This window comes from Bufo bufo, chromosome 6, assembly GCF_905171765.1.
Source record: "Bufo bufo chromosome 6, aBufBuf1.1, whole genome shotgun sequence".
NCBI classification, from domain to species: Eukaryota; Metazoa; Chordata; class Amphibia; order Anura; family Bufonidae; genus Bufo; species Bufo bufo.
The window spans coordinates 52,574,171-52,599,545 of record NC_053394.1 but is presented as its reverse complement, the minus strand read 5'-3'; the positions used below and the strand labels follow the sequence as shown (position 1 = coordinate 52,599,545).

At 44.9% G+C, this 25,375-nt stretch overlaps 1 protein-coding gene across 1 annotated transcript in view; it reads left to right on the top strand.

The window, feature by feature from the left end:
• Window positions 1-25,375, top strand: part of LOC121003907 (alpha-2-macroglobulin-like) — a 185,084-nt gene that overhangs the window by 52,807 nt on the left and 106,902 nt on the right. Inside the window, exons 15-17 of the mRNA XM_040435849.1 lie at window positions 8,572-8,721; window positions 8,866-9,003; window positions 12,318-12,366. Coding sequence (XP_040291783.1) covers window positions 8,572-8,721; window positions 8,866-9,003; window positions 12,318-12,366 — 337 coding nt within the window. The remainder of the gene's footprint in view (window positions 1-8,571; window positions 8,722-8,865; window positions 9,004-12,317; window positions 12,367-25,375) is intronic.

Below are 25,375 nucleotides of genomic sequence, written 5' to 3'. Positions count from 1 at the left end.
TCAGTCATCTTGGATTCTGCCATTTTCCAGTGTACTTATCGCAGGGAGAGACGTCAGCAGGCGCTAGGGACAGCGCTCGGAAAGACTTGAAAACTTTTATTTAGCTGAATAGAAGTTCAGGGAAAGAGCATTAAAAGTGTAGGGAAAGGATAGGGAGGAATTATTCCACAGTATTGGGTTCAATAGGGGAGTGTACAGCCTGCGTAATAGGAACAATCCTATTACACCTTGCTGCACTGACTGTGGATCCAAATTGCCATTATGCTGCTGCTTTCAGGTTTGCAATAGATGATACCTCTGTAATTCCAGCAAACCGTTCTCTGTGTGGTGCAGTTATATGTTCTAAAGCCTTTTTTGTCGTGTATTAGTGGCAAAAACCGTTCAGCGGTGCAGTTATATGTTCTAAAGCTTTTTGGGCCGTTTAGTGGTGCAGTTATATGTTCTAAAGCATTTTTAGCGTGTATTAGTGGGGGAAAAAAAGGGCTTATTAGCCTTTGTGTGGTGAAGTAAAAAAATTACAGCCTTTTTTGGGGTGTATTAGTGGGAAAAAAAGTTTTATTTGCCGTTCAGCGGTGCAGTTATATGTTCTAAAGCCTTTTTTGGTGTGTATAAGTGGGAAAAAGGGCTTATTGGCCGTTGTATGGTGAAGTGAGAAAATGACAGCCATTTTTCCGTGTATTAGTGGCAAAAAAATGTATTATTTGCCATTCAGCGATGCAGTTTTATTTTCTAAAGCCTTTTTTGGCGTGTCTTAGTGGCAAAAAAGGGCTTATTAGCCGTTGTGTGGTGAAGTGCGAAAATTACAGCCCTTTTTGGCGTGTATTAGTGGCAAAAAAAAACATTATTTGCCGTTCAGTGGTGCAGTTATATATTCTAAAGCCTTTTTTGGCGTGTATTAGTGGCAAAAAAGTATTATTTGCTGTTGTGTGGTGAAGTGACAAAATTACAGCCTTTTTGGGGTGTATTAATTTCCTTTTTATTTACTTATTTGATCTAACAGTATGTCAGAGAGAGAAGTGACAGGCCCTGTACAGGGGAGGGGCAGAGGCCTAAATGTTTCTGGCGCAGGCACAGTTCGCAGCAGAGTAAGGGGGTGTGGCAGCAGGGGTCACTTCGATAGGCCTGAGCTCCCAATGTCATTTAGCGGTCGTGTCTTGACCAGCAACGCAGCGGTTCTTGAATGGTTGACTCGGTCATCCATTTTGTCCCAAGTGAAATCAGACTCCCCCAGCCAAGAGTCAGTGGGTTTGTCAGATACAACCCTTAGTTGTCATGGTCCAGGAGCAGGCCCGGTGCCCTAACCTGTCCTCAACCAGCCTCTGTCCTTTGCTGTTGCCTCAGCCAGAGAAGTATTATATGCTTTGGGCTCAGCTCCACTATACAGCGAGGACAAGCTACTAGAGGACAATCAGCAGCTACTGCCCAGACAAGATCTGGAGGAGACATCCGTCGCTTCCTCTGGTAGGCGGGCAAGTAGTGATGAGGAGAGTGGCGTGGGAGCTGGTGTTGCGATCAGTCAGGCTCCTGGCTCAGAGACCATTGAGGAGGACATCAGTGACGTGCAGACAGTACTCGATGATGTAGCCGAATGCAATTGGGAGCCGAGTGACGAAGGGGCTTCATCGTCATCAGGAGAAGAGGGTGGCAGATTGCGTGTGAGGCAGCGGCAGAGTCAGCAAGTCGGTAGCGTGGCCGGGAGTCAGAAGCTTTGCAGGAGCCTACCTGCCCAAAAAGTAGTGTTGCAGCGGCAGTAGCCTACTCAGTGGTGTGGCAGTTTTTTGTTAAGCCGCCGGAGGAGGTGAACATGGCCATTTGCCGAATCTGTGGGCAGAAGGTGAAGCGTGGACAGGGTGCCAATGTTGGCACCACGGCCCTGTGTCAACATTTGCAGCTTCCCCAATGTGGTGGTCCAGCCTGCCGCAGCAACCGCTGCATCACCCAGTGGCACGCACCCGATTTCAGGCAGTAAAGGCTCCACCACCTCAGCCGAAGGGAGTTGTCTGTCCTTTCCATCATCTTCCAGTCCTGATGCTCCTGCTCCTCGCCCTCCTACTCCTCGTCAGTTATTCCATCAGCAATCCATCAACGAAGCGATTGCCAAGAGACAACAGTATGCGCGCACTTATCCAACGGCGCAGAAGCTGAACGTGCTCCTAGCTAAGTTGCTGGTGCTGCAGTCCCTCCCTTTCCAAGTGGTGGACTCTGCACCTTTCAGAGAACTGATGGCTTGTGCCGAGCTGAGGTGGAGAGTCCCAAGCCGTCACTTCTTTGACAAACAGGCAGTACCAGCCCTGCACAAATATGTAGAACAGAAGGTGGGCCAGTTGTTGATCCTGTCGGTGTCTGCCAAAGTGCACAGCAGCGCCAAGGTGTGGAGCTGTAACTACGGTCAAGGACAATATATGACCTTTATGGCCCACTGGGTGAATGTGGTTCCTGCCCAGCCAAACCAGCAACTTGGCCAGGTGACACCACTTCTGCCTCCACGTTCTCACGCCATTGGTCCTGCGTCAATGTCCACCATTGCTGCCTCATCGACCACCATGTCCTCAGCCTCCACTGCAGGGACAATTCACAGTGATCCTCCAGCATACCACATGTGAAGGGCATGGCAGTGTCTCGCTGTTCTACACCTCGTTTCCCTGGGCGAATGGAGTAACACAGGGGAGGAACTGCTCCGTGTCCTTCATCAAGAAATCGAATCCTGGCTTTCTCAGCGACAACTCAAAATCGGAACCTTGGTGACCGACAACGGGAAGAACATAGTGTCGGCACCGCGTCAAGGAGAGCTAAGCCATGCGCCCTGCATGGCGCACGTGTTTAATCTGGTTGTCAAGCAGTTGCTGAAGTCTTCCACCCATCTGCAAGACATCCTAAAAATGTCCAGGAACTTTGCATGCGCTTCAGAAACTCGTACACCGGCAAGCACACCCTTCTTGAGCTGCAGCGGCAGAATGGTGTCCCCCAACATAGGCTGATATGCGACGTTTCCACCCATTGGAATTCCACCCTCCATATGTTGGACCGACTATACGAATAGAGAAAGGCCATAAACGATTTCTTGTTGTTCCAAGCGGACAGGAGTACTCACCTGTGTAACTTCGATGTCAGCCAGTGGCAGCTCATGCGTGACACCTGTCGTTTGCTCAGGCTCTTTTAGGATGCCACGTTATTTGTCAGTCGCCAGGACTACAAGATGAACGTCATTCCACTGCTTTATATCCTGGAACAGATGCTGGTAAACCTGGCTGGTCAGGGCACTGGAGACGTGGCGCCTACATCTCACGGCCACATGAGTCCCTCCGAGTCACTTGCGAAAATTGCCCGCTGCATGCTCACTTGCTTGTGTAGTGACAGCCGAATTGTCACCTTTCGGCAGCGGAATGACTTCTGGCTCTCCACCTTGTTGGTCCCTCGCTACTTGTCCAAAATGGGGGCCTTTTTTACACCTGCTGAGAGGCAGGACAAACTAAACTACTATAGAGACATATCTGCGCCATCGTCCATCCTCTAGCAGGTCTTACCAAGGAGGCCCTCTGCTCTCTCGTTCCACTGCCATGGCTGCTGTGGCGGGTTGTGGGCCAAAGAGCAGTACCAACTCCATCAGCAGCAGCTTGAGTCTACAGTCGATGATGAGCAGCTTTTTTAACCCACCTAGTGAAGAAACTACTCACCAGCAGCAGCAGCTAAACCTGTAGCAGAACCTGAACCAGCAGGTGGTGGCATACTTGGACAGCACCTTGCCACTCCACATTAAAGATCCGCTGGACTACTAAATCCAAACTGGATTTGTGTCCGGAACTGGCCGAGTTTGCCCTGGAAAAGCTGTCCTGCCCAGCCAGTAGTGTGGCATCAGAGCGGGTGTTTAGTGCGGCAGGGGCCATAGTTACCCCAAAGAGAACTTGCCTGTCCACCCAAAATGCAGAGAGACTGACCTTTGTGAAGATGAATCAGGCATGGATCAGCCAGGATTTCCACCCACCAATGCCTGATGCATCAGATTAGATCATCGATACTGCCTCACCCAAACCTTGACAAAAGATACTAGTTTCTTCTGGCTGCCTGCCTCAGCTACTATTCTGATGCTGCCACCCGCCTGATGCCATACATCTGATGCCAAGTGCTCTTTCTTGCACCCACCCAGCGGGTACTGTTATTGCCACCCACCTCCCCACTCTGTCACCTGGTCACTCTGTGGTCTCCTGATGCTGCTGCCACATCACCACTCAGGTCTCCTCATGCTGCTGCTTCTGCCACCTCCACACTCTGTCATTTTGCCACTCAGTGGCCTCCTCATGCTGCTGCCGCCACATCCGCACTGTCACCTTGCCAGTCTGCGGCCTCCTCATGCTGCTGCTGCCACCTCCACACTCTGTCATTATGCCACTCTGTGGTCTCCTCATGCTGCTGCCACATCCACACTCTGTCATTGTGCCACTCAGCGGCCTCCTCGTGCTGCTGCTGCTTCTACCTCCACACTATGTCACCTTGCCAGTCTGTGGCCTCCTCATGCTGCTGCTAAGTCAACATTATGTCACTGGGACACTGTGTCCTCCTCATGCTGCTGATGCTGCCACCTCCACACTATGTCACCTTGCCAAGTCTGTGGCCTCCTAATGCTGCTGCTGCCAATTCCACACTATGTCACCTTGCCACTCTGTGGTCTGCTCATGCTGCTGCTAAATCAACACTATGTCGCTGGGCCACTCTGTAGTATCCTCATGCTGCTGCTAACTCAACACTATGTCATTGGGCCACTCTGTGGACTTCTCAAGCTGTTCTCCCACCCTCCCCATTCCATGACTGGGCTACTATTTGGCCTTTTAGGCCTGGCTGACATCATCATTTATTTTTCACTTCTGATCTGTCAGAAGGAAGCAAAAATGAGATGCACAATGGATCCTGTCTGTGTAGCAAAACACATACGGACGTCTGAATGGAGCCTTACAGGGGGTGATCAACGACAGGGGGGTGATCGCCCCATATAGACTCCCTGATCACCCCCCTGTCATTGATCACCCCCTGTAAGGCTCCATTCCATTCCGCAGATCCGCAAAACACGGACACCGCAGATCCGCAAAACACAGACACCGGCAATGTGCTTTCCGCATTTTGCGGATCCGCACATTGCCAGAACTATATAGAAAATGCCTTTTGTTGTCCGCAATTGCGGACAAGAATAGGACATGTTCTATAGGCTCTACAAAAAACGCAGTGTTCGCCCCCGATCAGACCTGATCTTGTGTGCACACTTGCGTTCAGTCCGCCCCACCGCAGCGACAGAATTTTTTTTTCTGATCACTGCAAAAACACCGTAAAATCGCTGCGGTGCTATAAAGATCACTTTTGATGGGCATGGCGAGTTCATAGAAGATTATTTTTTTTTGGCACAAGTTAGCGGAAATTTTTTATTTTTTTTTGTTTTGTTTTTTCTTACAAAGTCTCATATTCCACTAACTTGTGACAAAAAATAAAATCTCACATGAACTCACCATACCCCTCACGGAATCCAAATGCGTAAAATTTTTTAGACATTTATATTCCAGACTTCGTCTCACGCTTTAGGGCCCCTAAAATACCAGGGCAATATAAATACCCCACATGTGACCCCATTTTGGAAAGAAGACACCCCAAGGTATTCTGTGAGGGGTATGGTGAGTTCATGTAAAATTTAATTTTTTGTCACAAGTTAGTGGAATATGAGACTTTGTAAGAAAAAAAAGAAAAAAAGAAAAAATAATAATTTTCCGCTAACTTGTACCAAAAAACTGAATATTCTAGGAACTCGCCATGCCCCTCACGGAATACCTTGGGGTGTCTTCTTTCCAAAATGGGGTCACTTGTGGGGTATTTATACTGCCCTGGCATTTTAGGGGACCTAAAGCGTGAGAAGTAGTTTGGAATCCAAATGCGTAAAAAATGCCCTGTGAAATCGTAAAGATTCTCATTGGAATTTGGGCCCCTTTGCGCACCTAGGCTGCAAAAAAGTGTCACACATGTGGTATCGCCGTACTCAGGAGAAGTAGGGCAATGTGTTTTGGGGTGTCTTTTTACATATACCCATGCTGGGTGAGAGCAATATCTCTGTAAAATTACAACTTTGTATAAAAAAATGGGAAAAGTTGTCTTTTACAGAGATATGTAAAAAATACACCCCAAAACACATTGCCCTACTTCTCCTGAGTACGGGGATACCACATGTGTGACAATTTTTTGCAGCCTAGGTGCGCAAGGGGACCCAAATTCCAAAGAGTATCTTTATGATTTCACAGGGCATTTTTTACGCATTTGGATTACAAACTACGTCTCACGCTTTAGGTTCCCTAAAATACCAGGGCAGTATAAATACCCCACAAGTGACCCCATTTTGGAAAGAAGACACCCCAAGGTATTCCGTGAGGGGTATGGTGAGTTCATGTAAAATTTTCTTTTTTGTCACAAGTTAGTTGAATATGAGACTTTGTAAGAAAAAATAAAAATAAAATCATTTTCCGCTTACTTGTGACAAAAAATAAAAACTTCCATGAACTCACTATACCCATCAGTGAATGCCTTAGGGTGTCTACTTTCCGAAATGGGGTCATTTGTGAGGTGTTTCTACTGTCTGGGCATTGTAGAACCTCAGGAAACATGACAGGTGCTCAGAAAGTCAGAGCTGCTTGAAAATGCGGAAATTCACATTTTTGTACCATAGTTTGTAAACGCTATAACTTTTGCGCAAACCAATAAATATACACTTATTGCATTTTTTTTTATCAAAGACATGTAGAACAATAAATTTAGAGAAAAATGTATATAGAAATGTAGTTTTGTTTGAAAAATTTTACAACAGAAAGTGAAAAATTTCATTTTTTGGCAAAAATTTCGGTCAATTTCGATTAATAACAAAGAAAGTAAAAATGTCAGCAGCAATAAAAAAAACACCAAATGAAAGCTCTATTAGTGAGAAGAAAAGGAGGTAAAATTCATTTGGGTGGTAAGTTGTATGACCGAGCAATAAACCGTGAAAGTAGTGTAGGTCAGAAGTGTAAAAAGTGTTCTGGTCATTAAGGGTGTTTAAGCTAGGGGGGCTGAGGTGGTTAAAAGTCTCTGGAGTTCATCACAGACTAAGTGCTCAAATATAACAGCACAGTCTCTGATGTCTTAGTTAATCAAAGCATTGGTATACCAGGTGCCTTCTGCTTTTTGCTGAACTCCTCTGCAGACATACTGTATGTCAATTGATTTGCTGCTTCTCACAATGACTTGCCACTCTCAGCAGTTTCTGACTCTCTGATACCTTTTATTTACCTAACTGAACTTGGGATGATGCAACCCCCATGCAATCTCCAGTGCTCTGGAGTACACTATGTACTTTCTGGTTTTCTTCTGTGCTCTGCACCACACTCTCCTCTGCTCTCTGCACAAACAGCCTTAAATCAGACTACCCACTTCTTATGTTTCACCTGAGAACCAGTACCTCTCATGTAGTGCCCTCTAGCACTGGTTACATCTTCATCCACTAGATTTACAGTTGCTATCTAGGCAACGTGGGAGTATATTGCATAGTGATTAAATCTTGGGGGCAATCTCCTGAAATTAGGCCTCTGTGATGGTCACACCTGCCATTGGTCTTCCAAAGGGACAGTTTTTTTAATTATTTCATCCACAGGTGAGAGGCGCTGCTCTGTGCTATCACTTTGAACCCTGACAAATGGGGATTAGGCTGTTGCACCATTTTACAAGGTGTAGACTCTCTACCTGACTGTTCCCACTCCACTTACAGTTTAGTTCTGTGTGACCACTGTCAATTTCTAGTTAACAGTAAAAGTGCCTGGGCCTTCCGACCTCAATAAAAAGGTCACTGTTACTAAGGGACACAATACTAGTATGGAAGATACTGAGGAAACACTTTCATCTATCATATCAGATTTCCAAACATGTACCATTGATGCGTAACCCTGGTTTTGAGCCGGGTAGTAATGACAAACTCTTTCAGAAATGGATACAAAAAGGGGGAACGAAATTGGGGGATCTGTTTAAAGAAGGAGAAAATCGCTGGGCCACGCTGCAAGAACTGGAGGAAAGATGGGGATTGAGGGGATCTAACTACCTACCGTTTCTGCAAGTTAAGAATTACTGTAGAAATCTTTCTAGGGATCTCTCTCAGGAGTGGAAACAAAATGAGTTTGATTCTCTCCTCAGTATTAAGATTAGACCAACAATAAATGTACTCTATCAATTGTTACGGGACAAGTGGCGATCAAAGGATCGCAAGAAAATGTTCAATAAATGCTCCTGCTCTGTACAGTATTGGAACGAAGTTTTATGCGAATCGACTTCAGATGTTTTATCCGAAGTCGATTCACTCATCCCTAATTAATATGTATAGTTAGCTTTAGTCCACCATTGGCAGCTATAACTAATGTCCTGATGATGGGGCTGTTCAGTGGGAGAAAATGATGTAACGGAGTAGGCTGTGGGGATTTCCTATGGGTCTCAGATTTTAGTATTCATATGGTGAGGTTAGTTCTTTGAGTACATTGTATCTTTGCAGTCCTGCTATGGTGTATAATTTCTCTCTATTGACAGGTATCAGTCAAATTCCTCCCGGGTGAAGTTCTTCCAAAATCAGATGTGTCTCTCCAGGTTGAGGCTGCTCCTGGATCTCTCTGTGGTCTGCGAGTGGTGGATAAGAGTGTGGTACTGATGAAACCAGACAATGAGCTAACCGCTACTAAAGTAATTAATTTGCACAGTCTTTTTTTATTCTGTTAACAGATGTAAGCACGTGAGGTCAACCACATTACCTGCACAGATAAGTGAAGTTGGTCCCAGCATCCTGCTCGCTCTGCTAATCACATTCTCCACATTTTATTTCCCAAGGTTTTTGATCTTTTCCCAATTTCCAGTTCACATACATATAACAGACAAGTTGTGGATGAAACGGAATGTAAATCCAAAAGGTTTTACTATTTTAGTCGAAGAGATAGTAACGAAGGTGATGTGTGCGCCTATTTTGAGGTACATTCATTGACTTTATATATATTTTATGTCTTTTATTCAAGTATATAGGGAATAGTGATGAGCGGCAGTAGTCATATTCGAATTCGCGATATTACGCGAATATTTTGTAGAATATTCGCAAATTCGAATATTCGTTATATTCTATGATTTTTTTACTCCAAAAATCGACAATGTAACGATCGCGTAGTATGCAAATGTAATGCGAATTTTTATCGCTAATTTTTAAATTGCCGAGCAAAAACATGATTCCTCCCTGCTTCTTGCTTGTGGGCCAATGAGTCATAGCACTATATTGAATATATTCGTTTTTCGAATATTCGCAATATTCTAAAGCAAGAATATATAGCAATATAGCGAATATTCGAAAAAAATAACGAATATAGAGCAATTTAGCTAATATAGTGCTACAATCTTTTTTTCAATAGTTGAAATTTTTTTCCAATCTGGACTTCAGATGAGAAAAAAATGACAACTATTAGACAAAGAAGATTATAGCACTATATTAGCTAAATTGCTCTACATTCGTTTTTTTCGAATATTCGCTATATTGCTATATATTCTTGTTTTAGAATATTACGAATATTCGAAAAAACGAATATATTCAATATAGTGCTATATATTAGTTTTTTAGAATATTCATCATTTTTCCCATTTAAAGTCATGATTCCTCCCTGCTTCTTGCTTGTGGGCCAATGAGTCATTGGCCCACAAGCAAGAAGCAGGGAGGAATCATGTTTTTACTCGGCAATCAAAAAATTTGCGATAAAAATTCGCATTACGAAAATAAATAAAAAATCTCGAATATTCGAAATTACAAATATATATCACTATATTCTAAATATTAGCGAATTTTCGAATTACCTATATTCGCGATAAAAATTTGAAATTCGAATATTCGTGATCAACATTAATAGGGAATTACTTGACATTACTTCAACCCACAGTTCTGAAAAGATCATCAGATTTGCCCCACTTTGATCTAATGTGCATGGCAAACCTAAAGGGTCTTTATCACTTTGCTGGCTTCATTCATTTTTCCATCATATTATACACTAGTTTCCAGGGATTATAGCCACCCTGCAGTCCAGCAGAGGTGGCGGTGCTTGCACACTACAGGAAAATGTGCCTGCCTAAATGCACACCTGCAGTCCCAGCCTCCAGGCAGGCTGGGGCCTCATTCTATAGTGTGCAAGTGTAGTACCCCAGACCTGGGGGTACAACAAATTGTAAATACTTATGTATTGTATTGTATGTTATGTTGTTATGTATTATTTTTATGTAAGGGCCATTATTACCAGTAAGTAATGATTGGCAAAGTTTGACAGGAACAGGGCTAACCACACTGCTCCTCCCTTCTTGGAGACAAAGAACTGCTCCTGATTCTCTAGAGATAGCAACCTTATCCTAAGCTTCACGTAAATCCTTGAGAAGAGATACGGCATGTAAGCACAGTAGGCAGGAACACACAGACAGTGGACCCTAACTGTAACCCAGCCCTCTTTCCCTGCCTACTTGCAGTGCAAGCCCTAGACGGCAAGTCCACAACTGGTCGACGTTCCCTACTCTGCTAGGTGCAGGACTTACACACACACACAGAAGAAACTACACAAAGCCAAAGTCATAACCAGACAGGAGACACAGTACCAAACTACAAGACAGAGAGTGTTCAAAGGCAAGCCGAGGTCAATTCAATTACCAATCCAAACACACAGAGAACAGAACCAGGAGCACAGCTAGGGAGTAAGAACCTATCACTGGCAGTAGTATCTGGCCAGGAAGGGGTTTAAATAGAGCATTGAGTTCCAGGATCATAATCTGATAGGTCAATACTCCATTAGTCAGAACACAGCACACAGGAATAGAACACCTGAGCAATCAACCCACTGCTAGTTTCCACCAGCACACGCCAGCTGAGGGGGGAGAAACAGAGCATTGCATCCTGCTGCTAAGGATGCTGTCATGTCACCAGGGTGCTTGGCTTCATAGCGCTTCTTTCCTGGTGCAGTCGTGCTGAAGCTGGAGATCTTGCTGCTCGGGCCCAGACAGGTAACTTTGTGCCACAGCAGAGTGAACAGCTTCATCCAGCATTTGAAGACACTGCTGTGAGGTGAGGGACTATGGCTAGGACACCCATCACCCAGATCTTTACTAGACCAGTAGAACCTAAGTGCTAAATTACAGACATCCAACCTGCCTCCATAATCCTTACTGGTACCAGAGAAGACTGTAGTCAAATTCTGGTGCTATTAAATGTATTTTAAGTTGTACATTGTATTGTATTCTGGCCTCATCCTTCAATACTATATTTCCACTGCACCGATCCCCAGAGTGCAGTGGCCTGAGGGAGTACATCATGACGCAATACTTCATCAGGACCACTACCAGTCTTATTCTCCACTCCGGCTACTCCAGGGCTCAGCACCATTGGCATATAACATAGCAGGTCTCAGTGCCCTCCATAACAGGGCAGACAACAGTGCTTCATCAGAAGTTCCTTCTAGTGGCTTAAAGAGGTTGTCTGAGATTTGATATTGATGACCTATCCTCAGAATAGGTCATCAAGATCTGCAGGGGTCTGACACCCAGCTCCCCCACCAATCAGCAGTTGGAAGAGGCCGTGGCACTTTGGTGACGTTATGTTCATTGGTCACATGGCCTAGGTGCAGCTTTGTCCGATTCATGTGAATAGGGCTGCCAAGCACACCCACTATGCAATGGACATAGACGGTGCTGTACTTGGTACACTGAGAAGAGGCTGCGGCGCTCACAGTAGCACTGCAACTACCTCAAACACCTGATGGGCAGGGGAGCCAGATGTCTGACCATCGCCAATCTGATAATTGCCAATAATCTATCCTTATCTTGTAAAACCCCTTTAAATGGATAGTCCGCCCCACCACCAAAAAAACAACGGGGATGGTTGATCATAGCATCTCTGCCCCTGCCACTTATGGTCGCTGCCTGGCTGGAAATGTTATGTGCCAAGTATGCATATGTCACCCCTAGGGTAACTGATTGGCTGGCAAGGGGTCACCCGGGGTCTCAGCATGTCACACTTCCAGCCAGATGGGAACAGAGACGCATTGCAGAAAGTGATACAACCAGAGCAAGTGAATGAGTTTCTTTTTTCACATACCCTGTCCGGCCATCCCCATTTTCTTTTTTTTCAGGGCCCAAACAACCTCTGTAAGTGACTTTAAGATTACCTAGGACTGCTCATCTAGCAGGTTTCATATAACATATGCATGAATAGACAGTATTGTATTTTTTATATAAAAAAAGGCAAATCATTTTTTCTTTTCTTCTTACAGAACTTGAGCCTAAAAATAATGACAAGTGCTAAAATACAAAGTACAAGAAGAGTATATTACAGTAGATTTTCTAAAAAAGGAAGAGGATTCAGAGTACAGTCCCCTCCTGGAGGTACACTAGTACATTGTAAATTCCCTTTCTATATGTTATGCTCCCAGAACAGAGCACAGTGCCTATATAACAGAGCAAGCTACAATGCCCTTGTAACCGAGCAACTGTTGGAAAATGTACTGGACAGGTGCTGTCCTGGCCACCTTGTATCTATGCTGTTGCGGTGGCCATGGTTGCCCACTATAGGAAAGGGCACTGGTCTCTCAGGTGCAGGAGTGAGCATAGGTGCTTTTTCCTATAGTGTACAAGCACCACCACCACTGCTGGATCGCAAGGTGGTCATAACCCCAGGATACGAGCAGTGTATAATCTGATGGAAGAATGAATCAAGTCAGCAAAGGAGGCAATATGAACAATCACAATACATTAGGGTACTTTCACACTTGCGTTGTTTGATTCCGGCAGGCAGTTCCGTTGCCTGAACTGCCGGCCTGATCAGGCAAACTGTATGCAAACGAATGTCATTTTTTCTGACTGATTAGGCATTTTTCAGATGATGAGGATCCTGATCAGTCTTAAAAATGCCTGATCTGTCAGAAAAATGCATTGCAATACCGGATCCGTTTTTCCTGTGTCATCAGGCAAAACGGATCCGGTATTTATTTTTTTCACATTTTTAGAGCATCCGACACTAAGGCTACTTTCACACTTGCGGCAGTGTGATCCGGCGGGCAGTTCCGTCGCCGGATGCGGATCCATCTCACAAATGCATTGCAAGGACGGATCCGTCTCTCCGCTTGTCATGCGGACAGACGGATCCGTCTCATATGTTTTTTCACATTTTTACCGGTCTGCGCATGCACAGGCCGGAAGGACGGATCCGGCATTGCGGTATTTTGAATGCCTGATCCGGCACTAATACATTCCTATGGGAAAAAATGCCGGATCCAGCATTCAGGCAAGTCTTCAGTTTTTTTCGCTGGAGATAAAACCGTAGCATGCTACGGTTTTATCTTTTGCCTGATCAGTCAAAACGACTGGATTGCTCTCCATTCAGAATGCATGGGGATATGTCTGATAAGTTATTTTCCGGTATAGAGCCCCTGTGATGGAACTCTATGTCGGAAAAGAAACGCTAGTGTGAAAGTACCCTAATGCATTCCTATGGAAGAAAAATGCCGGATCAGGCATTCAGGCAAGTGTTCAGTTTTTTTGGCCAGAGATAAAACCGTAGCATGCTGCTGTATTATCTCCGTCCTGAAAAGTCAAAAAGACTGAACTGAAGACGTCCTGATGCATCCTGAACTGAATACTCCCCATTCAGAATTCATTAGGATAAAACTGATCAGTTCTTGTCCGGTATAGAGCCCCTAGGACGGAACTCAATACCGGAAAAGAAAAACGCTAGTGTGAATGTACCCTTAGATTGGATATCTACAGGGGACAGTGGGGGAGATTTATCAAAACCGGTGTAAAGGAAAATGGGAAAAAATAAATTTTATTGTTTATTTTTATATGTAAAATTGGTAAAGGGGAGTGATTTTAATTTTTAATATTTTTGTGCTTTTTCATATTTTTGAAAAAAAAATTTTTTACTGTACTTCTTAGTCTCCTTAAAGGTCTGGAAGATGCAATCCTCTGATCATACCAAAGACTGCAAAAGTATTTTCAGGGACAGAGGGAGCCCTGCTCTCTGTCTAAATGCTCAGATGCTGTGTATTTTAGGGATTAAATCCAATCCAATCCAATATTGTCCAAATCCATCTCCAATCCAACTCATTGCATCTGGGTGCCAGCTGTATTACACAGCTGGCACCTTCTGCATATGGTGTGGACATAGCTTATGAGGCCACTTAATAAATACGTAGCATGCACATGATGGGAAGATTTTATTCTTCTCTAATTGAGGTCGGATCTAGAGATGAGCAAATTTTTCAAAAAATGTGAGCACAACATACCACTTGGCATTTCCTACATCTGGGACGGATCCGTTTTCTTAGACACAACAGAAAATGCATTCGTCCCCATTGACTTTCAGTGGAGTTAATGACGGATCTGTCATTGCTATGTTAAAGATAATACAACCGGATCCGTTCATAACTGATGCAGACGGTTGTATTATCAGAACGGAAGCGTTTTTGCTGATCCATGATGGATCCAGCAAAAACGCTGGTGTGAAAGTAGCCTAATGCTGCTCTGTGAGTATAAATTGTTGTGGGTGCTCCAGTATCAGAATAGAGAAAAAGGTTATATCTCAATACCTGTTGGTTTTTCACTTATTGGCAGCTCACTATGCACTGAAACAAAACTTTGGTATCATTAGCTCTTTATTGTAAATAGATTTATTAGTTAAGATTAGTTAATGTTTTCTCATGTGTATGGGTAAAATATATGCACATACAATTGACTCATAAAATGATCACTGACAATCTCCTCTCTTTAATGTATGTGGATGCATATACTGTACGATATACAAAATAATGCACAGAAAATATAAGAATTACCATATATGATTTCACTAATCACAGGGCCCTTGCAATATAAAAAAAAAAAATCTAAAGATAAAAAATTAAATGGACCTACTACTGGAGCAAATTTTGATTACTTAGAGGTTAAGGATTGGTAATGGTAAAATATCCAAGGAAGGCTTTTTATATAATATATAGTAAATAAAGAAGAAAAAAACAATAAAATGCTATAAAAATATACTGCCAATGTCTTTTTATCCTAAAACCTGGACAATACATTTTTATAGACTTTTATTGTATTCTTTTCTTTATTTACTATATATTATATAATAAGCCTTCATCAGTTGTATGAGTGATATTTTATCTTTATCAATTCTGACCTATAAGTAATCAAAAATATGTTCCCGTAGTGGATCCATTATATTTTATCTTTTAATTTTTATATAGCAAGGACCCTGCGTTCTGTGTATACAAATCCGTACTTTAAAGGGACACTGTCAGCAGGATTTTACTTACTGAGCTAATCACATCACCACATCAGTCTCCACGATTTACATTAAAATATACTAGTATTACTGCCCTGTGTCTTTTATTTTGTCTATAAAACCGGTTTTATAAATATGCAAAGTACCTCAATAAGAAGCCCAAGGGGACGTCCCTCCAGCAGTTGGAGCCCAGCCGCGCCCATTACTTCAGAGCCCAGCACCGCCCCACTGCTAATTTATTCACTCCCCTTCGTCAACGTAATGTTTGTGCAGCGCCCGTAATTCCACATCGCCCGCGCGGTGTCCTGGCATCGGCCTCACAGAAGTCATTGCGTATGTACCAGCTTCGCCGCTCCTGCTCCTCTGTCCTCCGCCCGCCCGGCAAGTCACGCCGCTCCGCTCTTCATTTCCGGGTCGAGTGAAGCTGGCGCATGCGCAATGACTTCTGTGAGGCTGATGCCAGGACACCGCGCGGGAGCTGACATGTGTATCCAGAGCGCATATGCGGGATTACAGGACATGCGGGATTACGAGCGCCATGCTTGAGTCTCCTCCCCGCACGTTATGCGGCTGCTAAGCAGCCAATAAACCTGCCATCACTGTAATGCCAGTAGCCATGTTAGCTGCTGGCATTACAGTGATTGGCTGGCCGCAACGCGTCATTGGGTACTATATAGCACCCGATGACACGTGCTCGGATCAGTCATAGTCAGGGAGAGCAGAGGGTAGGAAGGGAAAGGCAGTGTAGGGAGGAAATTCTCAGTTATTATTCGCAGAAAGCTTTTCAAAGACCCAAAAGTCCTTTTAAAGACTACTGTGTGTGTTTTAGAGCATCAATATTTTTTTACCTGTGCTAAATAGATCAGTCTCGAGGACATCCGTGCTGAGGAAGGGAGAGATAGTGCAGGGAGAGAAATTTGCTGTTTTTACTACCAAAAGCTTTTCAATACCCCAAAGTCCTTTTAAGGACTACTGTGTGTGTGTGTGTTTGACAGCAGCAATATATTTTTCTTTAATACCTATTAGTGACATATACTGTACATAATCCGCAAACTGTCTTTTTGTGTAAATTGAAATAATCAGCGCCAAATTTATTGTCTATAGTGTGCGTTTAATACACATCTGTGACATATACAGTACTCCATCCGAAAACTGTTTCTTTAGCGTAAATTCCAATAATCTGGGCCTAATCTAGTGTCCATAGTGTGTTGTTTTCTGTGACATATACAGTGCGCCATCCGAAAACTGTTTCTTTAGGGCAAATTCCAATAATCTGGGCCTAATTTATTGTCCATATTCTGTGGCTTTCTGTGACATATACTGTCCTGCATCCGAAAACTGAGTTTGTATTGCAAATTCCAAAAATCTGGGCCTAATCTAGTGTCCATAGTGTGTTTTTTTCTGTGACATATACAGTACTCCATCCGAAAACTGTTTCTTTAGGGAAAATTCCAAAAATCTGGGCCTAATCTAGTGTCCATATTCTGTGGGTTTCTGTGACATATACTGTCCTGCATCCGAAAACTGTGTCTTTAGCGGACTGTAAAACAATCTGCACCACATCTAGTGACAAAACCAATAATATGAAGAAAGTAAGCACTAAGGGACGGGGAAGTGGGCGTGATGCTGATGGTGCACGCAGAGGCCGAGGCCCTGGGCGCAATGAAACTGTGCCTGCTGCCAGTGCACCAGAAATAGAAAAAAACATCCACCGTACCCAGCTTCATGTCCAACTTAGCTGGGCGGCGCAGGACAACACTGTCCAAATCGGACCAGTGCGAACAGTTGGTCGGTTGGATTGCTGAAGATAATGCTTCCAGTCGGTTAAGCACCACCCTCTCTTCCACCAAGTCCAGTCTCTGTAGCCAAGAGTCTGCTCAACCAAGCCTCACTCTGATAATCCTTCCTCCCACCATGGAGAGGATTGCCAAATGAGTGATCCCACACTCGGATATTCCGAGAAGCTCTTTCCAGCGCCACTATTACATTTGGCCCTCGCGCCCAGCACGCTTGAAGAGGGACCTGAGATATTGTGCCCTGATTCCCAACCTCTTGAGTCTTCACAGTCTCAAGAAGATGACGGTGGTGAACGGCAATCATTTGTTCACGAGCTGGACGATGATAAGACACAGTTGTCAATCACTGAGGTTGTGGTTAGGTCAAGTCAAAAGGTTGAGAAGAGTGAGGAAGTGGAAGAGGAGGTGGTTGACGATGAGGTCACTGACCCAACATGGGAAGGTGAAAAGCTGAGCAAGGACAGCAGTACAGAGGGGGATGGATCCACAGCACCGCAACAGGCTGGAAGAGGCAGTGGGGTTGCAAAAGGGAGAAGTCGGCCCACACCAAACAGGCCCGCAACCATTACACTGAGCACCCCCATGCGTAAATCTACCTTGCCAAGGGGTAGGTGTTCCGCAGTTTGGCGCTTTTTTGAGGAAAGTGCAGACGACAAAAGAGTGGTAGTTTGCAACCTGTGCCATACCAAAATGAGCCAGGGCGTGAACACTAGCAACCACACCACCACCAGCATGATCCGCCACATGGCATCCAAGCACCGTAATAAGTGGGCCGAACTCCTGGGTCCACAATCTGTGTCTGCGGGTCACACCACTGCCTCCTCTTCTCCTGTGTTACGCACTGCTGGCCAATCCCCTGTCGAAGGCGCAGGCCCGGATGCCCCTTGCCCTGCACCTGGAACTTTGCATGAACCATCAGCAACAACACCCACTTCCCTGTCCCAGCGCAGCGTCCAAATGTCCATAACACAGTCATTTGAAAGCAAGCGCAAATACCCAGCCACCCACCCACAGGCCATAGCACTAAATGTGCAACTTTCAAAATTACTGGCCCTTAAAATGTTGCCATTTAGGCTTGTGGACACTGAGGCCTTCCGCAGCCTGATGTCGGCGGCTGTCCCTCGGTACGCAGTCCCCAGCCGCCACTATTTTTCACGGTGTGCCGTGCCCGCCTTACATAAGCATGTGTCCCAGAACATCACCCGTGCCCTGACCAACGCAGTTACTGGGAAGGTCCACTTAACCATGGACACATGGACAAGTGCTGGTGGCCAGGGGCGCTACATTTCCATGACGGCACACTGGGGAAATGTTGTGGAGGCCGGGAGTGAGTTGTACCCTGGGATTGCACAGGTGCTACCCACGCCCAGGATTGCGGGCCCTACGTCCATCAGGGTCTCCGCCAGCAGCTATGTTACTGGCTCCAACCCCCACTTCTCCTCCTCCGCCACCTCCTCCTCCACTTCCACCTCCAGCAGCAGTCAGCCATCAGCTAGCTGGAAGCAGTGTAGCACTGCTGTGGGTAAGCGTCAACAGGCCGTGCTGAAGTTGATCTGCTTAGGGGACAAACAGCACACCGCCGCAGAGCTGTGGCAGGGTATAAGGAACCAGACCGAGCTGTGGCTCTTGCCACTCAACCTACAACCAGGCATGGTTGTGTCTGACAATGGCCGTAACTTGGTGGCGGCTTTGGAGCTCGGCAACCTGACACACATCCCATGCCTAGACCACATTTTAAACTTAGTGGTTCAGCGGTTTATCAAAAACTACCCCAATTTGCCAGTCTGTCAACGCTGCAGCAGCGCTTGCAGCTTCCAGCTCACCGACTTTTGTGCGACGTGAGCACGCGCTGGAACTCTACGTTCCACATGTTGGCCAGGCTTTGTGAGCAGCAGAGGGCAATTGTGGAATACCAGCTGCAACATGGTCGTCGCCTTTCGAGTCAACTGCCACTATTCACAAGCGACGAATGGGCATTGATGTCAGACCTCTGTGAGGTTTTAAAAAACTTTGATGAATCCACACAGATGGTTAGTGGCGATAACGCTATTATCAGCATAACCATCCCACTGCTGTGTCTACTCAAACGATCGCTGCTCACAATTACGGACGACGCACTGAATGTGGCAGACAAGGAAATGGGGAAGGACATTACACAGGGTGATAGCGAGACCACCCACAGTTCGTCTTCTCAGCGCGAATAGGACCATGAAGAGGAGGAGGAGGAGGAGCTGGAGACAGTTGCCTCTGCTACAGAGGGTAGTACCCATGGAACTTTAATTCCATCTGTTCAGCGTGGATGGGCAGAAGAGGAGGAGGAGGATGAGGAGATGGAGAGTCATCCTGATGTCGACATCGATGTTTTGCCTGTTGGTACTCTGTCACACATGGCTGACTTCATGTTAGGCTGCCTTTCCCGCGACCCTCGCGTTCTACGCATTTTAGACAACACGGATTACTGGGTGTTCACCCTTCTTATTCTGCCACAGATGTACGTTAGAGATTATCCCCTGATTGGTTGTGAGTGATAGCCCCTGTACAAGCAATGGTAGATAGCTGAACTCACTAATATCTCCAGATATAGGCACCAGTTTCATGTGATGATCCAGTGAGGAGAATACAATGGTGAAGCTTTGATCATTTATTGATTTGCCTTGAAAACAAATGCAGGGAAATGAGGGTATGCTAGAGGATATTAGAGATCAAAAAGAATAGCTCTCACCAGCTTGAAGGTCTGCGACAAAGAGAAAGTACAAAAGACCTTACAGAGGATGTGATGTCACAAAAGAGGGCGGAGAGCAATCCAATGGAAATTTACATAACACACTATAAATGGTATTATAAGAATAACCACAGGGTGGCAGCGTTACACAACATAGTAAATGATAATATAATGCAAACACAACAATTGTAGAATACAAGAATAAAGGCTGGAACAGCACACTCCCCGTCTGAAATCCTTGGATTTCACTATATATGCAACTACAAAAATGTCCATGAAATGTTGGAACCTGAAAGTCAAAAAACAAACAAAAAGAACATACTGGAAATGGTGAACTGGAACAGTCCAACGACTTGAGTCTTCTGGTTGCCAGGAATAAAGTTCCTCAAGTAAAGAATCATTCCTCTACGGGTAAGAGGAGAACAATCTCAGATGCAGGCCTGATAAAGGATTTGGGATGGCCTTGTTTTGCGATGGTCACTTCCACCTTGCGAACTTTGCCATCTTCACTGATGAAGACCTTTGAGATGAGTCCCATGGGCCAGGAGTTTCTTTCCACCTTTTGGTCTTTCATGAGTACAAGATCTCCTATCTGTAAGTTTGGCTTGACCTGTTGCCACTTTCTACGTGCTTGCAGAAGCGTTAAGTACTCTTTTTTCCACCTGCTCCAGAAACAGTTGGCCAGATGTTGAACGTGCTTCCACTGTTTCAGATATATGTTACTAAAAGAAGACTCTTCAGGTGGATTAGGAACAGATCCAAACTTCTGAGTGAGAAGAGTTGCTGGAGTAAGAATGGCAGGGGATTCTGGATCCATAGATACAGGTACAAGAGGTCTTGAGTTGACAATAGCGGATACCTCAGCCAGGAAGGTAGTCAAAGTCTCATGGGTGAGCCTTGAGAAGTTTGAGTCCATCAGCATACAGTCCAATATTTTGCTGGTGATGCCTATCATTCTTTCCCATGAACCGCCCATATGAGAGGCATGCGGGGGGTTAAAGATCCATGTACAACCATTATTGGCTAAGTAGTATTGAACTGGTTTAGAGTCAATTTGCAACTCTCGACAGGCTCCTATGAAGTTGGTTCCACAGTCAGATCTTATTTGCTTTACTGGTCCTCTGATGGCGAGGAATCGTCTTAAAGCATTGATGAAGCTAGAAGCGTCCATGGATTCTATTGCTTCAATGTGTATAGCACGTACACTTAAGCATGTAAACAACACTGCCCATCGTTTGCTTTCTGCATGACCACCTCTGGTCTTACGTGCAGTGACTGTCCATGGCCCAAAGACGTCCAGACCAACATAAGTGAACGGTGGTTCGGTGCTTGTCCTATCAACTGGCAAATCAGACATTTGTTGATGTTGTAATTTTCCTCTCGCCTTGCGACATTTAATGCAATGGTGAATAATATGAGCAACCTGTCTTTTTGCTCCCACTATCCAAAGACCTGCGGCTCTTAAAGCGCCCTCAGTGAAATGTCGGCCTTGATGCTGGACTGTTTCATGATAATGCCGTATCAACAGTGTAGTAACGTGGTGTTTGGCAGGAATAATGAGGGGATTCATTTCTGCAATCTCTAGCTTAGCCTTGTTTAGGCGACCACCAACTCTCAGCATCAATTACTGGTTTCAAGTTGACAATGGGGCTGCCTCTTGGTATATCTTGCTTGTCATGTATACATTTCAGTTCCATTTTAAAGGCACTCTGCTGTACGTTACGTATCACAAGCAATTCACTTAGAATAATGTCTTCTGCCGTTAGAGGTTTATGGCACACGTGCCAACTGCGACAGTCAGTGTTATGCTTCTCAGCATGAAAACAATGAACAATGTGGACTAACCTTGTAATGATGTGAATGAGTCTTGACCATCTAGATAAGCGTTCAAAGCGATGACAGCCCAAGCCAGCGCTCCTTTCAGACTTGGTGACGAAGGTACTAACTTCAGGCCGAATCTCTGGATCTTCATGAGGGTCCTGGAGACTGAAGACGTCTTGGGTAGGAGTTTCTTCAATCTGGTTCAGCAGAAACTCTGGACCTGTCAACCAAGAAGAAGTTGCAGAGACTCTTCCAGATGCCGGTCTGGTGGCGCAATCTGCAGGATAGAGATGAGATGGAACATAGTGCCACTGTTCAGGTTTAGAGGATCTTCTAACCCTTTCGATGCGGTTACTGACATAAACGTAGAAGCGTTTTGACTGGTTGTAGATGTAACCCAGGACAACCTTACTGTCTGTGTAAAATTGAATGTCATCCACCTGAATATCCAGCTCACGTTGTATAAAGTCCGCAATCTCTACGGCTAGCACAGTCCCACAAAGTTCGAGTCTAGGAATGGTGTGCTCAGGTTTTGGAGCTAATTTTGCCTTTCCAAACAGAAATCCAACATGTGCTTGATTGGAATAGTCTATTACCTTTAAATAAGCAACAGCTGCGATGGCTTCAGTAGACGCATCTGAGAAGATGTGGATTTCTCTCCTCCGAGTGGCTGTAAAGGATGTTGGAGTGTAACACCTTGGTATGTGAATACTGTCTAATGCATGCAAGCATTCCTTCCACAACTCCCACTTTTGTTGTTTGTCAGAGGGCAGTGGAGCATCCCAGTCAGATACAGACTCTGAGAACTGTCTTAACAGGAATTTGCCTTGTACAGTCAAAGGTGCCACAAATCCCAGGGGATCATATAGGCTGTTCGCCACTGAGAGAACTCCCAGTTTAGTAAATGGTTTATCTGCACAGTTAACATGAAATCCAAGGGAGTCATTTGCTAAGTCCCACCTCAGGCCCAGACTTCTCTGTACTGGTGGAATGTCTATCCCTAGATTCAAATCTCTGAATTCTGTGGCATGATCGCTGGGCTGGAAGGCTTTCATTAGGGCAGCGCAGTTAGAGGCTATTTTATGTAACCTTAGACGAGACTTTGAAAGCATACCTTGTGTCCTTTTGAGCAGATCTATGGCCTCCTCCGCTGTAGGGAAGGATTTGAGTGCGTTGTCCACATAGAAGTCTCTCACGACAAAGTTTCTGGCATGTTCCCCAAATTCTGACTAACCATCTAAGGCAGCCCTACGTAGGCCATATGTAGCAACAGCAGGTGAAGGACTGTTACCAAACACATGCACCTTCATGCGGCATTCAACCATTTCTTTGCTGGTGTCATTGTCTCTATGCCAAAGAAACCTGAGGTAGTTTCTATGATCTTGCCGCATGATAAAGCAATGGAACATTTGTTCAATGTCAGCAGTAATGGCTACTGGCTCCTTTCTGAATCTCATGAGCACTCCCACCAGATTATTGGTCAGGTTCGGACCGGTGAGAAGGACGTCGTTCAGAGATACGCCGTTATGTTTGGCACTTGAATCGAATACAACTCTTATTTGGTTTGGGTTCCGTGGGTGATATACCCCAAAGGATGGAAGGTACCAGCATTCTTCATGCTCTTGTAAGGGTGGAGCCAGCTCTGCATGATCATTGCGAAATATTTTTTCCATGAAGGCCACAAAATGACTTTTTATTTCTAATTTGTTTTTTAACGTACGTTGCAAGGAGATGAATCTGGAGAGTGCTTGTTTTCCGGTTGTCAGGGAGTCTGGCTCTTACAGCACGGAAAGGTAAAGGTGCAACCCAGTGGTTAGATGCATCTTTGAAGAATTCATCGTCCATTATTTTAATAAACTCTTTGTCATCCATGGACAAGGCCAGTTTGTCGTCGTCTGGTGTTGTACAAAACACAGTTTTTCCTAAGTTGTCATAACTGGTAGGAATGATGTCTGGTGTCTTTAAGAGGTTAGAAAGCCTTTCCTTCACCTCATAATGATGAACACATGGCTTAAAATGAGATGTGCGACCATTGTTGAGCACAAAGGTTTTGAAGGAGTTCACTTGAGATGGTTTGTGGCTCTTATTTATACATACATCGCCCACGATTACCCAGCCTAAATCGAGTCTCTGTGCATATGGGGCATTATCAGGACCGTTGCATTGTTGACCACCTTGTGGACCCTCAGAATGTCTCTCCCGAGCAGAAGTAGGATGTCAGCATTCATGTCCATAGGGAGGATCTCACTAGCTAGATGTTTCAAGTGGGAATGATGATATGCAGCTTCTGGAGTAGGAATTTCATCTCTTTCATCTGGTATTTGGTCGCATTCAATTAACGTTGGCAAGGGTATATGAACGTTCCCTTTTATGGAGGAGATAAGGTATCCATTGGCTCTTCTGCCATAAGTCTCTACACGACCTCTACACAACCAGAACAAGTGTTGAGGGTATATGGTGTTGCTTCTCCTGCTATGCCGAAAATCTCAAAGAATTTAGGTTTTGCCAGAGACCTATTGCTTTGTTCATCAATAATTGCGTACATTCTGATGGCTCTTTCAGATTGCCCTTCTGGGTAGACGTTGACCAAACACACCTTTGCACAGCACTTAGAATCAGCCTCCTTGCCACATATCGCCATACAGGAAGAGGAAATAGTAGTTGTAGCTAATTCTTGAGCCGGTGGCTCCCCGCCATGAAGTGCGACGGCATTGGTCGCAGCTTGAGCTAGTGCGTTGTCTGAAGGCAAGGTAGGATGCATTGCTGTAACGTGCTTGTCACTGCTGCATTCTGCACACTTGATAATAACCTTATAGTCTTTCGCCATATGATTAGATAAGGCACAACACTTGAAACACACTCCAAGCTCTTTGAGTATCTCTCTGCGTTCTTGCAAGGTCTTTGCCCTGAGCCCATGACACTCCTTTAAAGGATGAGGTCTTTTATGGATGGGGCACATGCGGTTAGGGTCCTTTTCTTTGAGGACAGGGTATTCCTTCCTAGTAGTGCAGGTTGAAATGAGTGGAACATTGGTTTTCCTAACGGATACTGTCCCCCTTAAGTCTCTACGTTTATTTGTGGTGTTGTCATACCTTGAACATGAGGATGAAGCAGGTAGAGTGGATTCAGTGAAGTCAAAGCTGGGGTCATTCTTCTTTCGAGCTTGGTAACTGATGAATCTGGTAAAATAAGAGAAAGAGGGAAAAGACACATTGTGTTCTCTCTTGTATCTGGAGCCCTGGTCTGCCCATTTCTCTTGCATGCCATGTGGTAGTTTCGACACTATTGGATTGACGCCATGTGTGGTATCAAGGTAACTCATCTCAGTCTCCTGAATAAGGCACTTTCTATAGCTTCTGGACTGCCATAGGTCTGTTTAAGTCTCTCCCATGCTGCAGCGAGACCTTCCTCTGAGTGGCCTGCATGAACCACTCTTAATGTCTTTATGCGTTCTGCAGATTCTGGGCCTAACCATTTGATGAGCAAGTCAAGTTCCTCCATGGCAGTGAGGTTTATGTCACCGATTACTGCTTTAAAGGTAGATTTCCAGGCCCTGTAGTTTTCGGCATGGTCATCAAACCTTGAGAGACTAATGTTAATCAGCTCCCTGCGCATCATGTATCTGGCAAAGTCTGACATGTCTGATCTCCCATTCCATATTGCGGTATTGGATTGTGGTGTCTCTAGAGCATGTAGGGGCTCTGGCAGATAAGG